General features: G+C 43.4%; 1 protein-coding gene across 1 annotated transcript in view; it reads left to right on the top strand.

Moving 5' to 3' along the window:
• LOC124622710 (nucleolar complex protein 2 homolog) overlaps nt 1-16897 on the top strand; it is a 162615-nt gene extending 145718 nt beyond the window's left edge. Inside the window, exon 13 of the mRNA XM_047148504.1 lies at nt 16460-16897. Coding sequence (XP_047004460.1) covers nt 16460-16622 — 163 coding nt within the window. The 3' untranslated portion in view covers nt 16623-16897. The remainder of the gene's footprint in view (nt 1-16459) is intronic.
• The last annotated feature ends 604 nt before the right edge of the window (nt 16898-17501 follow it).

The following is a 17501-nucleotide window of genomic DNA, read 5'->3' as shown; positions in this document are numbered from 1 at the left end:
CAGTACGTTGGTGGTCGCTGGAAGTTGCCGAGTCAGTTAAAGAGCGTCGGCGAGTTCTACGGGGACATAAGAGGCACCCATCCCTAGAGCACCATGTGCCCATGTTTGCCAGCTTATAAAACAACGGAAACAGGAATGTTGGGAGAGGTATGTCTTGACCATTGGGTGCCATACATCACTTTCCCAAGTCTGGATGAAGATCAGATGTGGTTTTGGGTACCAGACCCCAACAGGTGTCCCTGGCATTACCATCGATGGTGTATTATCTATCAATGCAAACGCGATTGCTGAGCACTTCGCTCATGTGCCTACATCGGAGAATTACCTCCCAGGCTTTCGCACTCTTAAACTGCGGATGGAAGGGAAAGTCCTCTCGTTCACTAAACGCCACAGTGAACCCTATAACACCACATTTACAAAGTTGCAGCGCCTCAGTGCCCTTGCACATTGCCCCAACACAGCTCCTGGGCCAGATCGGATCCACAGTCAGATGCTTAAACATTTCTCGTCTGACTGCAAGTGATATCTCGTCATCATCTTCAACCGAATTTGGTGTGTTGGCGTCTTTCCATCACAATAACGGGAGGGCACCAACATACCATTGCTCAACCCCAGCAGAAACCCGATTGATGTGGATAGCTGTTGGCCCATCAGCCTCACCAGCATTCTTTTTAAGCTGCTAGAACGTATGGGTGGTGGCGGATGGGTTGTGTCCACGAGTCACGTGGCCTACTGGCTCCATGCCAGGGCAGTTTCCGCCAGGGTCACTCAACCACTGATCATCTTGTGTCCCTTGAGTCTGCCATCCGAACAGCCTTTTCCAGATGCCAACAGCGTGTTGCCATCTTTTTTGACTTATGAAAATCTTACGACACGACCTGGCGACATCATATCCTTGCCACATTATATGAGTAGGGTCTCTGGGACCCGCTCCCGATTTTTATCCAAAATTTCCTGTCGCTTCATACTTTCCGTGTCCAGGTTGGTGTCTCCCATAGTTCCCCCCATATCCAGGTGAATGGAGTCCTGCAGGGCTCTGTATTGAGTGTGTCTCTATTCTTAGTGGCCATTAATGGCCGGGCAGCAGCTGTAAGGCTGTCCATCTCACCTTCTCTGTATGCAGACAACTTCTGCATTTTGTACTGCTCCTCTAGTACTGGTGTTGCTTAGTGGTGCCTCAGGGAGCCATCCACAAGGTACAGTCATGGGCTCTAGCCCACTGCTTCCAGTTTTCAGCCACAAAGCCGTGTGTTGTGCACTTCTGCCAGCATCGTACCATTCATCTGGAACCAGAATTTTACCTTATTGACAATCCACTCACTGTAGCAGATAGATATCAATTCTTAGGGCTGGTTTTTGACACCCGATTGACTTGGCTTCCTCACCTTTGTCAGCTTAAGCGGAAGTGCTGGCAGCAACTCAGTGCTGTCCACTGCCTGAGCAACATAAGCTGGGGTGCAGATCGCTTTACGCTGCTGCAGCTCTACAGAGCCCCTGTTCAATGCCGCCTTGACTATAGGAGTGTCATTTATGGTTCGGCTGCACCCTCAGCATTGCATTTACTCGACCCTGTACGCCACTGCAGAGTTCGACTAGTGACAGGAGCTTTTAGGATGAGTCCAGTTACCAGCTTACTGGTGGAGGCTGGAGTGCCTCCATTGAAGACCAGACGTGCACAACTTCTTGCCAGTTACATTGCATATATTCATAGCTCTCTTCAGCATCCTAATTACTGTCTCCTTTTCCCAACCATGGCGGAACATCTGCCATATTAGCGGCCCAGGTCAGGGCTTACGATTTTGGTTCGCGTGCGGTCCCTTCTGTCTGAACTGGAGTCCTTCCCTTTATCACCTCTCCTCAAGGTCCTTTCACATACACCTCCATGGTGTACACCTAGGCCGCAGAGTCTTCTGGACCTTTCGCATGACCCTAAGGACTCCGTTAACCCTGCGGCTCTCCGCTGCCACTTCCTATTGATTCTCAACATGTACTGGTGCCATAAAGTAGTTTACACCGACGGCTCCGTGGCTGATGGGTCACATGGGTTTTGCATATGTTCATGGTGGACATATTGAACAGCACTCCTTGCCAGATGGCTGCAGTGTTTTCGCTGCAGAGCTGGCTGCTATATCTCATGCTCTTGAGCACATCCGCTCATGCCCTGGTGAATCATTTCTCCTGTGTACCGATTCCTTGAGCAGCCTACAAGCTATCGAGCAGTGCTACCCTCGCCATTCTTTGGTAGCGAGCATTCTGGAGTCCCTGTATGCCGTGGAATGGTTCAGTCATTCTGTGGTGTTTGTGTGGACCCCAGGCCACGTCGGAATCCCAGGCAATGAACGTGCCTACAGGCTGATGAAACAGGCTACACAGAACCCACTTCTGGAGATCGGCATTCCTGTAACTGACCTGTGATCATTTTTACGCCACAAGGTTTTTCACCTTTGGGAGACGGAATGGTGTAATTATCTCACTACACACATCAAACTGCTAGCCATTAAGGAGACTATGAATGTGTGGAAGTCCTCAATGTGGGCCTCTCGCTTGGATTCTGTGGTTCTCTGCCAGCTCCGCATTGGTCACGCTTGGGTGACCCATGGCTACCTGCTTCACCATGAAAATCCGCCTCAGTGTCGATGTGGCACCCGGTTGAGAGTGGCCCATGTCCTGGTGCACTGTCCTACTTTGACTGCCCTGCGATGAAGTCTTAAGTCACTGGAATCATTGCTGCTAATTTTATCTGATAATGCCTCATTGGCTGATTTAGTTTTATGTTTTATTCGTGAGGGTGATTTTTATCATTTGATTTAAATTTTAGCACATTCCTTTGTCCCTGTGTGTCCTCTGCCCTAGTGCTTTCAGGGTGAGGGTTTTAATGCGTTGCAGAGTGGCTGGCTTCTCCTTTTTATTCCTATGCTTTCTTGTTTTAATGTCTTCTACCTGTTTGTACCTTGTTCAGATATTATCATTGTTGTTATTCTGTCAAAACATTTAGAACACACAGAGTTATCACTGGAAATATCTTCACTTTGAAACAAGAGTCTTCAAATGAGAACACTTATCCCCAACTTGAACAAAGTCTGTTTTTTTTTTGTTTGTCTTACATATCACTCTTTTATGGGTATGCAAATAATCAGCACACTTCACTCTCCTGTGACCCCAGTCAGAAGACATTTCAAACAGCCCTTTTCAAAGAACACACTGCAACCGTGTCAACTGCCAAATTCCTCACAAAAACACAGAACTCATTGGATTGTCTCAGATTTCTTAGAAGTCTCTTCAGTAAACAAATTAGCACTGAACAGCTACAAAACAGAAACCTGCAATGAACAACCACGACAAAAAAACTGACAAGAAATGACTAAAACTGTAATCAATATCTGCAACAAAGACAATAGACATAAACATTATAACAAAGAAATTAGTAAGAAACAACTTCAGTGAAAACATATATTACCCGTGAAAGTTAAAAAAATGATTTTTAAAAATAAAACCTGCCCAACTTAAAAAGTGGAAGCTCTCCTTTACAGAGAATATAGTACTACGTGGTACTGATCAACAGAAAAAAAACTAACTTTACTGGATTGACATTTTTGAAAATTTTTTTCTGTAAATTATTTAAAAAATTCAAAAGGCAACAGTAAAAGAACTTTAACAGATATGTCCAAATGGAGGATACCATTGTAACCATAAAGCAAATATCTTTTAAATAAAAAAACTAACAAAATATCTAGAACCGTTACAGAGATACAGCATTTTAAATATTTTTCTGAAATTTGCATCTTCAAAATGGTGTTTGCCATGTCATCTTTGGAAGCCTGTATCTCAGGGCAGGAATTTTTTTGGAGCAAACAAAAGAACATGTTTCGTACCTATTCCTGAATTTTAACATATGCTAAATTCAATAATGTCAGAGACTATGAAGGTAACCCCCCTGCCTGAAGTGATACGGATTATGCCACAGGTTGGGAGGGAGAGATACATATGCTGTCTGGTGGAGTGTATAGGGACTAGACTGGCAACAGGCGCAGAGTCAAGAGGTTGTGGAGCAGAAAGGTGAGGAAAAAAGGAGCAAAAAAGGAGAGGAGCGGGGAAAGACGGGCGGATGCGTTGGCAGAGGGCTGCAAATAAACAGGAGGAGAGATGAGAATGGAGAGTAGATGATAGGACAAATGGGGTGGAAACTGTTGGGTGGAGGATGTGGGGACAGTAAGTTACTGTAGGTAGAGGCCAGGATAATTACGGGACCAGAGAAGATACGGTAAGGATAACTCCCATCTGCACAGTTCAGAGAACCTGGTGGTGGAGGGAAGGATCCAAATGGCTTGAGTAGTGAAGCAACCATTGTAATCGAGTGAGATATGTTCAGCTGCATGTTGTGCCACAGTATGGTCTACTTTGCTCCTGGCCTAGTTTGGCAGTGGCCGTTCATCTCGATGGACAGCTGGTTGATAGTCATACCAATGTAGAAGCTGTGCAATGATTGCAGCAGAAATGGTAAATGACATGGCTGATTTCACAGATGGGCTGGCCCATGATGGAGTAGGATAAACCTGTGACAGGAATAGGAAATGTTTGGTGGATGGATTGGGCAGGTTTTGCAGCTGTCTCTCCCACACGGATATGATCCTTGTGGCAAGGGGTTGGAACTGGAAGTGGCATAGGGATGGAGTAGGATATTGTGTAGGAACACCACTTTAGGGGGGAGGGGGGGGGGTGCAAAGTATCTCGGTTAGGGTGTGCCTCATTTCAGGGCATGATGATAGTTAATCAAAGCCCTGGCGTAGGATGTGGTTTGGTTGTTCCAGTGTGGGGTTGTATTGACTGGTTCTTGGGGGTGGTGGGAGGATAAGGGGTGTGAGGGGAAATGGTACAGGAGATTTGTTTGTAGACTAGGGCTGTGGGATAGTGGCTGTCTGTGAAGACATTGGTGATACCCTGAGCATACTGAACAAGGGAGTTTTTGCATATATGCCTTCCCCAGGTGAACAGTCTGTGAGTCTGTGTGGGAGGGATTTTTTGGTGGAAAGATATGACAACTGTGAAAATGCAGAAACTGTTGGTGCTTGGTGGGTTTAATGTGGACAGAGGTGCGGATGGAGCCATCAGAGTGAGGGACATAAACATCTAGTTCAGTGGTACACTGTGTTGAAGAGGAACATGTGAAATGGATGGGAGAGAAGGTGTTGAGGTTTTGAAGGAACAATGATAGTGTGTCTTGGCTCAGAGTCCCGATCATGAAGATATCATCACTTAACCAGACTAGGGGTTTGGTGCTCTGGGAGGCTTGGAAAATCTCCTCTAGATGGCCCATAAAAAGGTTGGCATAGGAGGGTGCCATGTGGCTGCCCATGGCTGTGCCGTGGATCTATTTATAGTTGTGGGTTAGGATAAAGTTAATAAGGTGCCTGAGGAATGAGATAGTGAGTTAGGACTCTGAAGAACATTGGGAAAGGTAGGGTTCAATAGCATTAAGACGGGTGTGAGGGATGTTGGTGGATGGGGAGGGAGCGTCAATAGTGATGAGTACAGATCCAGGAGGTAAAGGGGTGGGGATGGTGTAGTTGGTGAAGGAAGTTGTTGGGTGTCTTTGATGCGTGAGCTAGATTACAGGCAGTTGGATGGAGGTATTGGTCAATGAGGGCTGAAATTCTTTCAGTGGGGGCACAATAACAGCCACAATGGGATGTCCATGATTGTTGGATTTGTGGATTTTGGGAATATGTAGAAGATTGGTTTGCAGTGTGTCATAGTGGCAAGGAGGGAAATGGATTGAGGGGAGATGTTCTGGGAAGGGTCTAGGGCTTTAAGTGGGTATTACACTTTGTGTGGGACTTCTGGGATGGGATAACTCTGGCAGAGTTGATAGGTGGAGGAGTCAGATAATTGGTGGAGGTCTTCTGCTATGTAGTTACTGCAAGGTTGTGTATGGTTGTTCTTTTTTCTACTGAAAGGTGGGTGTTCTGAGGAAGGGACCTGGGAAAGGATGGTGAGGGTAAATTAGTCCTGGAAAGTGGCCAACAGGTGCTAGGTGTGAGTGGGGAGGATCATGGTTGGGATGATGGTATGGACTGGAAGAGGCAGGATTCAATGTTGGAATCAGGGTGGTTGTGGGTGGAGGGATTGTTGGAAGGGAAATGCTTCCACTGCAGGTATTGGCACAAGGAGAGTAGGTCTTGGACAAGTCCAGCATGGTTAAACTTGGTTGTAGGGCTAAATGTGAGGCCTTTGGATGGCACTGGAACTTCTATGGAGCTGGGGGTTTTGGTGTAAACGTTAACAACAGTATTATGGAAATGTTTCAGCTCTGATTGTAGTGGAGAGTTGGCAGGGAGTTTTGGGGGATGTGGCAAGTTGGAAAGGTCAGCTTGGCAGGGTTTAGCTGGTATCAGGGGTGGATGAGGAGGAACACTGTAGGTTCGATAGGCATTGTATAGTGGTGCCCCGAGGCAGGAATGGGATGTCAGCAGATTGGATAACTTATGGAGGTCGTACCTGGAATGCTCCACCAGGTGCTGGTGATAGGGATTCAGTTGCAGAGTAGGTATTGCAGAATGGTAGTACCCTGCGGAGGGAACAGAGGTGTTTCTGGGATACCTGTGCCATGCCGAAGTGTTTTTGCAGTACCGGGTTTGTGAGGGCCAGAGATTGGCTGAATCTGAAAAGTTGTAGGTCATTGTGAAAGGGGAGGTAGGATCCATACAAAGGAATCTGTAAAGTTAATCCGTCTGGAGGGATTCCTGGCTTTAGGCAGCATTTGAGAAACAGGATGTGGGACTGGGTTCTAGGAAAGGGATACTTTTCTGAATTGGTGCAGAGAAATGGAGCCAGGTTCCATTGTGGCAAGAATGGTGTAAAGACAAGGGTATTGATGCAGAAATGGGCATAATAGGTGTTAATGGTTGTGAGAGGAGCTGTATAAGCCAAAAGACATTAAAGGCGCATGAAAAATATGTAAAGACATGCAGAAACAGGATGTATACGACCCGGGACAATCAGGAGATCCGGGAAAAACCCTGGAATTTTTTCATCCGGGAGAAAACCGGGAAAAACCCGGGAATTGTTTGGAATTCCTGTAAGTTTTCATTGTTTTACTTTTCAGTTACATTTTTGTGACTTTGACTGGTAAGAAGCAATACTCTAACAAAGGATATTACTGTATCCCAGTACTGCAGAATAATACTGCACCAAAAAAACATGTACGAGAGAGAAAAAAAACGAAAATAAAACTTAAGTTTCAAAGGAAATGCACCATATACAACAACAAATCGGTGCTCATACAAGCGTCTGCCAACAGCGAAGTTTGTCAAAGGCTTTAGGAAGACTATGCAATGCTTTGTAACAACAAATTGCCTCCGATGAGCGTGGCGTGACAACTGTTTGAATTAGATTTGTTTGAGCAGTTGCGGGCAGACTTGCGCACGTGCAATTTTGAGTCGTGTATGGGTAGTACCTTCTCCCGCTTCTGGTTACAGAAGTGTGGCTGCGGGCCACTACTTTATATTGCCCCGGCTCAGAAATTATTAAATCTGGAGTTGATGCACAGAGCAGTCTGACTTGTGGAGGGGAGGTGGGTCGTCTCCACGTGACCTATGTTTATGTTTAGTGATTTTGTTGTTTTCTCTTCGTTTTTTGCTCTCACGTTAAATGATAACAAAACGGATTTCTGTGGCCGGGAGCTATCAAATGAATTAAAATACGTTCGCGTTATTACGGAAGGCGAAAATATGTTATTGGTTTTAGATTTTATTTCCACCTTTCTGACAGTCAAACATTAATCGCCTTACAGAACAATGAAGTTATTTTTGCCGGTTTGATAGAGAGATTTGGCTTTTATTAATCTTTTCTGTTGAGGCAGTCAATTTGTTTGAAACTAAGTGTTTAATTTCAGACTATTGGTTAGTTTCAACTGTTCACTGCATTATGCCATAATAAAGAACATGAGATAATACAGAACACGAGATAATACAGAACACGAGATAATACAGAGCATGAGATAATACAGAGCATGAGATAATACAGAGCATGAGATAATACAGAACATGAGATAATACAGAGCATGAGATAATACAGAACATGAGATAATACAGAACATGAGATAATACAGAACATGAGATAATACAGAACATGAGATAATACAGAACATGAGATAATACAGAACATGAGATAATACAGTACTGGTACTCCAAGAAAATTTACATACTAATGTGCATTTTAAGCTGAATTATGCGTTTTAGTATGGGTCACGAAATTCCGACGCTCTTGAAGTATCCTCTGGTGTCTTGTTTCTTTTATGACATAATGTACAATCTTTTAATGTTTTACACGTACGAACAATGGGCTTCCTGCTTCATCGTAGGTGCGCAAGCGCTGTGACGCTTGTTATCTGGCGCTCTCTTGCAACTGCAGAAACGAACCTATTTCTAACAGGTCGCGGGAAAATATTACGAATGGTGGTTTGAAAAGAGTTACATTCAAAGCAGATTTCCTTTTACTTAAGATGAGCTATATGCGAGAATGTACGATGGATTTCTTAAATTACAAAGCGTTTGACTCTCATTTAAAAATCAACTCTTTGAGGACGATCATTTAGAGGAATTTTGAGTCCAGAAGATCAGACATTTACATCGTTATTAAAAATTTTACTGGCATGTTTGTATGATGTATCTTAAAGTGTAAGAAGCACAAAAAAGATCAACATTATATGTAGAAGCTTAGCTTCTCTTCCAGCTTATTAATCTTCGAGACCAATATTATATGTGAAAGCTATGTATATTAATTTAAACCATTAACTTTTCTTATTTGTGTGTTCGCGCTACTTAAGAGTGATCTTGCTATTTGCTGATTACATCACGTGTCCTATGCTGTCATCAGCTGGCGAGATCACGTGACATGAGCTATGACTGGCTTACAAAAGCGCATCGCAATCTCGATTTCAGTGCTTCGGAAAGTGACATGCAGTGTTTGGTGAAATCGAATTTAAACCTTCGTAATACGAAAATATGCAGCATACATGTGCTGCACATCAAAGGTCTTTCAAAACATGTTTTTCCCCCCAGAGTTTCGTTTTCTAAAGTGCTGGGAATTCTACTCTGGTATTTGAAACCATAAACATTCAAAGTATTGATGAGTCTTACAGTGCCAAATGAGAGTATACTGTCACTTAACACGGAAAAAGTGTATCTTCATCCGGGAGAAAGTGTACTTTTAACTGGTAAATCTGGGAAAAATCCGGGAATTTCTTTCCTTGTCCATGTATTACACCCTGAGAAAATACGCACAGATATGTAAAAATACACACAGATACATAAGCGAAGAGAGAGGGAGGGAGTTGGTTAGGTTGAGGATCAAAAGTTCGTGTGGCAAGGGCAGGTGTGGAAAACAAAATCCTAAAGCACGTCAGGATGAGGGATGAAGTGGGATAAATATAATTATATAACTATTAGAGCAAAGAATCTGGGGCATCATCAACAATCCATATGGTCACAGAGTCTGTGTTGTGCACGCAATCGTTGGTACACTGTGGCTCAGAAGTAGATGCAGTTGGGAAGGTGGTGAATAAACAGGAAAGAATAGAGAGAATGGAAAATGAGAAGAGTAATGCTGTAGAGAAGAGTAACAAAGGAAAACATCACAGGGTTGTAGGATGGAAGAAGACGCCCGGCAAAAATCAAACAACGGAAACTCCAGGCAGGATTATCAACAATGCAGAAAAAGACAGATTGCTACTTACCTGTAAAGTTGCAGACAAGCACAGTTATAATATAATTACATAAATCTTTTGACCACAGCCATCACCAGTAAATGAAACACACACACACACACACACACACACACACACACACACACACACACACAAGCTCAGACACACATGACCGCCAACTCCAGTATCTCATGCTGGAATGCAACTATCATGTCGAATGCAAGCAGCAATCTGGAGGGGTGGGGAAGGGGAAGGGATAGTAGTGTATGAGTGGGGAAGGGGGGGAGGGGAGGGGAGGGGGGAGAGACAAACGCTGTCTCGTGGAGTGTGTAAGGACTAGACCACCAACAGGCACAGCTTCAGGAGGCTGTGGGGTAGGGAGGTGGGAGGTGGGGAAACAAGGTGCAAAAAGGAGAAGAGCAGGGAAAGACGGGCGGATGCATTGGCAGAGGGCTGCAAATAAACAGGGTGGGAAATAAGAGTGAGAAGGAGATGATCGGACAGATTGGATGGAAACTGTTGGGTGGAGGGTGTGGGTATAGTATGTTACTATAGGTTGAGGCCGGGATAATTATGAGAGCAGAGAATAAGTTGTAAGGATAACTCGCATCTGCACAGTTCAGACAAGGTGGTGGTGGAGGGGTGGATCCAGATGGTTCGGGTAGTGAAACAGCCATTGAAATCAAGTGTGTTATGTTCAGCTGCATGTTGTGCTACAGGGTGGTCTACTTCGCTCTTGGCCACAATTTGGCAGTGGCTGTTCATGCTGGTGGACAGCTGGTTGGTAGTCATACCAATATAAAAAGCTGTGCAATGACTGCAGCAGAGCTGGTAAATGATATTTGTACGTATTTGTGTGTATTTTTGTGTATGTGTGTGTATTTTTGCATATCTGTGCTTGTTTCTGTGTATCTTTACATATCTTTTCAAGAGTGCAGCTCTTCTCACAACCATCAACACCTCTTTGCCCATTTCTGCATCATTCCCATTTCGTTTACACCGTTCCTACCACAATGGACCATGGCTCCACCTCTCTACACCAGTTCAGAAAAGTATTCCTTTCCCACATCTTGTTTCTCAAATGCTGCGTAGACCATGGAATCCCTTAAAACGGCCTAACTGCTAAGATTCCTTTCTCTGGACCCCACCCCTCCTTTCACAATGACCTTCAGCTTTTCAGATTCTGTCAATCCCAGGCCCTTGCAAATGTGACACTGCAAAAACACATCTCCATGGCACAGGCTTCCCAGAACCAACTCTGTTCCCTGTGAAAGATACACTGCTCTGCAGTCCATACTTCATATATCTCTTCTTTGAAATTGAATCGCTTGCTCACCAGCACCACTTCCATACATTATCCAACATGCTAAAATCCTACTGCCACCTCATTGTCCAACACCTATTTTACTCACAGTATCTCTCCTCGTCCACCCCTCAAAGCACCAAAACCATGCATAGCTGACCTTTTTCAACTTGCAACATTCCCCACTATTCCCTACCAACTCTCCATCAAGTCCACAGCCAAAACATTTCCATAACACTGTTGTTAACCTTTCCACCAAAACCCTCAGCTCCACAGAAGTTTCAGTGCTGTCCAAAGGCCTCATCATTAGCCATACACCCAAATTTAACCAAGTTGTACTTGTCAAAGACATACTCACCATCTCCCGATCCCTGCAATGGAAGCACTTCTATGTCGTCAATCCCTCCGACCAAAACCATCCTAATTCCACAATTGAACCCTGCCTCTTCCAGTTCATACCATCATCCCAACCATGATCCTCCCCACTCACACCTAGCACCTGCTGGTCACTTTCCAGGACTAATTTACCCTCACCATCCTTTCCCAGGTCCCTTCCTCAGAACATCTACCTTTCAGTAGAAAAAAGAACAACCATACACAACCTTGCAGTGACTACCTGGCAGAAGGCCTCCACCAATTATTTGACTCCTCCACGTATCAACACTGCCAGAGTTATCCCATCCCAGAAGTCCAACACAAACTGTAATACCCACTTAAAGCCCTAGGCCCTTCCCAAAATGTCTCCCCTCAATCCATTTCCCTCCTTGCCACTATGACACACTGCAAACGAACCTCCTACATATTCCCAAAATCCACAAATCCAGCAATCATGGACATCCCATTGTGGCTGTTATTGTGCCCCCACTGAAAGAATTTCAGCCCTCATTGACCAACACCTCCAACCAATTGCCTGTAATCTAGCTCACACATCAAAGACACCAACAACTTCCTTCACCGACTACACCATCCCCATCCCTTTACCTCCTGGATCCGTACTTGTCACTGTTGACACACCCTCCCCATACACCAACACCCCTCACACTTGTGGTCTTACTGTTATTGAACACTACCTTCCACCATGTTCTTCAGACTCCAAACTCACTACCTTATTCCTCATACACCTTACTAACTGTATGCTACCCACTTCTCATTTGAAGGGAACATGTACTAAAAAATCCATGGCACAACCATGGGTACCCACATGGAACCCTTCTATGCCAACCTTTTTGTGGATCATCTAGAGGAGATCTTCCTAGCTTCCCAAAACACCAAACCCCTAGTCTGGTTAAGGTTCATTGAAGATATCTCGATCTATACTCAGGGCCAAGACACTTTATCTTCGTTACTTCACAACCTCAACATCTCCTCTCCTCCTCTACTATCTGTTTCACGTGGTTCTCCTCAACCTAGTGTACCACCCTACCAGATGTTGATGTCCTCCACTCTGATGGCTCCATCCACTCCTCTGTTCACCTTAAACCCACCAACTACCAACAGTTTCTGCATTTTGATAGCTGTCATCCCTTTGGCATGAAAAAATCCCTGCTATACAGCCTAGCCACCCGAGGATGGCATGTGTGCAGTGACAAAAGCTCCCTTGCTCAGTGTGCTGAGGGTCACACCAAGACCTTCACAGAACGGCACTATCCCACAGACCTGGTCCACAAATAGATCTCTTGTGCCATTTCCCCTCACACCCCACACCACCCCCAAGAATCAGTCACAAAGGAGTGTCCCCTTCATCACCCAATATGACACTGGACTGGAACAACTGAACCACATCCTTCGCGAGGGCTTTGATTACCTATCATCATGCCCTGAAATGAGGGACATCGTACCCGAGATACTTTCTACCCCTCTTAAGGTGGTGTTAAGTCACCCACCCAATCTCCACAACATCATAGTCCATCCCCATGCCACTCCCAATCCCTAACCCTTGCAACAAGGATCATACCCATGTGGGAGACCCAGGTGCAAAACCTGCCCAGTCCACCTACCCAGCATTTTCTATTACAGTTCTCTCACGGGTTTATCCTACTCCGTCAGGGGCCAGCCCACCTGTGAAAGCAGCCATGTCATTTACCAGCTCTGCTGCAATCATTGCACAGCTTTTACGTTGGCATGACTACCAGCCAGCTGTCCATCAGGATGAACGGACACTGCCAAACTAGGCCAGGAGCAAAGTAGACCTTGTGGCACAACATGCAGCTAAACATAACACGCTTGATTTCAATGGCTGCTGTGCTACCCAAGCCATCTGGATCCTTCCCTCCACCATGAGCTTTTCTGAATTGCACAGATAGGAGTTATCCTTACAACACATTCTCCACTCCCATAATTATTCCGGCATCAAGCTATGGTAACATACTGTCCCCACACCCTCCACGCAACAGTTTCCACCCTATCTGTCCTATCATCTCCTCCCCATTCACATTTCTCCCCCTGTTTATTTGCAGCCCCCTGCCAAACCATCCACCCTTCTTTCCCCACTCCTCTCCTTTTTTGCGTCTATTTTCCTCACCTCCCTGCCCCACAACCTCTTGATTCTGCACCTGTTGCCAGTCTAGTCCCTACACACTCCACCAGACAGCATATCTCTCTCTCTCTCTCTCTCTCTCTCTCTCCCTCTCCCTCTCCCTCTCTCTCTCCCTCTCCCTCTCCCTCTCCCTCTCCCTCTCCCTCCCTCTCTCTCTCTCTCTCTCTCTCTCTCTCTCTCCCTCCCCCCCCCTCCACACACACACACACACACACACACACACACACACACACACACCTGTACACTACTATCCCTTTCCCTTCCTCACCCCATCCAGATTGCTGCTTGCATCCCACATGATAGTTTCATTCTGGCCCGATTTGCTGAAGTTGGCGGTCATGTGTGCAGGAGGCGTGCTTGCTTGTGTGTGTGAATGATGCGTATCTCTCTTTTTTTACTGATGATGGCTGTGGCTGAAGACTTTATGTAAGTATATTTTTATTGTGCCTGTCTGAACTTGATGTGTCTTCATTATAGCAAGTAGCAATGTGTCTTTATCTACATTGTTGGTATTCCTACCTGGAGTGCCTGTTGTTCGATTTTGATTGGTATAAAGTGTCGTAAGCTCACCCTGAGAAGTTGGTGCTGTCTATTGTAAACCTGTGCTATTAATTGTCTGTCCACATTTTGGTAATAGAAGAAGAAATAAAATAAAGATTTGCTCAACTTTCTAAGCCAGTAGTTTGGGGTATTACTTTCTTTTTTTAATCCATCAAATACTGCATTATTGCAGATATTTCGATTTGTAAATCTCCTGGAACTCCTCCCATAAGCTAACTTGTGAGCTAGCAATAACACTGGAACTGCATCATTTTTTGTTTCTTTCAGAGATGAATTCACTTGAGATTCTGTTCCAGCATGTAACTTATCCTCTGGATTGAGGACATGGTCTCCTTGAAGAAGCCACTTGCTGTAAAGCTGTTGCAGATGTGCCTTGATAGGTCAATCACAGCAACCTTCTTTACTTTTAATTATGAGGTTATGGCAAAAGGAAGTATTACTGGGTCATGTTGTCCTTTGATATTCTTAAATACCTTTGATATCCTTAAATACCTTTGTGAGAAGATTCTCTTTGCTGAAAGAATCTAGTACCACAGTTCTCCTTCGGTTAAGCAAACAGCATGGCATTCTGCCTCTAACAACCATCAACTGATAATATAACTGTTGGGCTGCTGTTATTGTTCGTCACTCATTGGACCACAACAACAACTTTTGTTGTCCACTACCAGGCCGTGGGTGACCACAAACTCTACCAGACTTCAGCACCTCCAACACTTGTTCACTCCTACAATCCTCATGGCTTCAATGTCACTAATCCACAACTTCAGCTGATCTCTTCCCACTCACTTGCTCTTGCTTTTTGCTCTTCTGTTATTTTTCAATCAATTTCTTCTGGTCCTTGATTTAATCATTGATCCCCCACATCTAGCCTCCTCCCCAATTCCCCATGCCACCCTATACTTATCTGCCCCATCCCTGCCCTATACATCTTCCTTTCAGTTGCCTTAGAATGTGTCTCTAACCTCCACCTCTACCCCAACTATATCTGGACATACTACTACCAAAAAACAGTATCATCAGATTTGTGTGTGTGTGGGGGGGGGGGGGGGGGGGGCGCTTGCTTGCTTGCTTTTTTTAGTGTTGTTTTCATCCTGCAGTTTCCATTGGTATAATACATGTAGAATTGTTAGACAGTCAGTCATCTGTTATTTGCAATCAAAAATTTGAAAGAAGTGTCAGTAGGTTACTCTTCAAAATAAAGTGAGGATGACACTCGTGCTTAAAGGGAATATTTTAATGTGAACAACATAACAAATTTTGCTGCAATATTAGCTCATATTTTCAACATTTATCATTTAATATAGGTGCCTGTCTCTTGTTCAGTGTCTCTTCTGTTTATAATTTTCGTAGACAAGTAAAAAGTTTCTCATAAGATCATAGAAATCTGTTTAAAACCATAATAATGTAATGTATCTGTGACAGTTGTTTCTACACCGCACATAAGTTATTCGGTAATAGCTAGTAGTCATGTAAATACTATAATGAAAAATGAAACTGAAACAGAGTAAATATAAGATAGCAAGAGGTATGTCGATAGATACAGACAATAGTTAAAGTAGCTTTTGAAATGGGATTCCATCATATAGTAACAGTAAATGATTGGAAGAAAGAAAACTTGGGTATGGAAGTCACTCAGGATGGTCAGCCAAAGCAGATGCTACAGAACGCTAGAAGAATTAACAGTGAAAAGCCAGCAGTGGTCAAAATTTAAATATGTGGCATGTTCAAAGTGATCAAGAGGCTGCATACTAATCAGTGGTATGGGTGAGAGAGAGAGAGAGAGAGAGAGAGAGAGAGAGAGAGAGAGAGAGAGATCAAACAGATACGGTAAGGATAAGTATAATCAAGTAGGGGGAGGGATTTATATTAGAATAAGTTCAGGCCAGGTGTATGTTGAAATCAGGCCAGTGCTGTAGAGTAACGTGCGCGCGTGCGCGGACATTGTGGGTTCCTTTTTTTTAGGACAGAACAGACAAAGTGCAGCACAGCTCATCAAAATTACCCAATTGAAATGGTGTCATCGTTAAGACCCTGGATTCGCATTTGGGAGAAGTGAGATTTGCAGCCCTGTGAATCATCTAAATAACGGTTTTTTTCTGTACATTGATTAAGATGAGTGCTAAGATGATTCCTGGGAATGGACATGGTTGATTTCCTTCCCCGTTCTCATTCTGTCCAAGCGTATGCTCTGTGTCTAATTATCTCGTTGATAAGATGCTAAACATAATTCAATCTGTCTTTCTAACAAGAGCTTTACTGATTTAGTTGTAGTTATTTCATATTACAGTCTTAAGTAATAGTCTGAGATTGTAGGGTTTCTTAGATCACTGCTGATTCATATTATTTGGTTCTACAGTGCTGAAGCTCAGTCCAAGAAGAAGAGAGGTAAAAGAGGAAGTAAGAAACAGCAGAATCCCAAAACTGAGACAAAGATAAAATCAGAGATGAAGATAAAGCCTGAAGAAGGAGAAGAGGTGGAGGACATTGTTGAAGATTTTGAATTTTCTGAAAGTGAATAGAATGACGTGTATTACTATTAAGTTGTAAAATTTGTATTATATACTATACTTAATAATTTAATATTTTGTAGATAAAATATGAATTAAAATTAAAAACTTTGTTAGTTTTATAAATACTTTGTAAACCCGTTTGCATCATACAGTTGAAACCCACTCAAGCATGATTTTTACCTTGAACACAGAAATTTGTAAACTATGTACATTATTCATCTTGGACAGAAATTTGTAACTGGTTTTGTGGAATTTTTATACAGAACCACATGTACAAAACTCAATTAAACACTAAATATTATTAAATATAATGAATCTTATTGATTCCACATTTGCCTGAAAATGGTATTTTGCCTAATAGTAAAAACAAACCTTCCTTTCTGACATCTTTAGAAATGAAATGTTAAATCATTTTACTGCATCTAGCAACACGATATGGGAAAGCGGGGAGGGGGAGTGAGTAACTTGAGAGGTTGGCTGCTTCTAAATGAGTAGCTTGGGAAAGAGGTTTTGAGATTTTAAAATTCCCTTAAATTTGAAATTTTACTGATTAAAAAGTTGCTGTAGAAGTAACCGCTAATTAAAAATTAAATTTTAGTACACCTGCAGCTGTAGAAAAGTTAATATATGCATATTTACAATAATCAAGTGTTATATGGTGACAATATTCAGTAACATAAAATTTAGGTAATTCATTGACATTTGTATGTCACATACATGTTTTTCTTTTATAAAGTATAGATCCTATGTCAGTCATTTGCACATAAATAAAACTGCAAAAAGTTGTATAGTTATATAAGTGCATAGGCTTCTGTGGCCAGTCAGTTGACATAAAAGTTTTCTGGGTATGGTACCGCATCAGCAGCAGTAGTAGTTTTATATGTTATG

This window comes from Schistocerca americana, chromosome 1 (assembly GCF_021461395.2).
Source record: "Schistocerca americana isolate TAMUIC-IGC-003095 chromosome 1, iqSchAmer2.1, whole genome shotgun sequence".
NCBI lineage: Eukaryota > Metazoa > Arthropoda > Insecta > Orthoptera > Acrididae > Schistocerca > Schistocerca americana.
The sequence above is the reverse complement of the archived record's forward strand: the minus strand, read 5'-3'. Positions and strand labels throughout refer to the sequence as shown.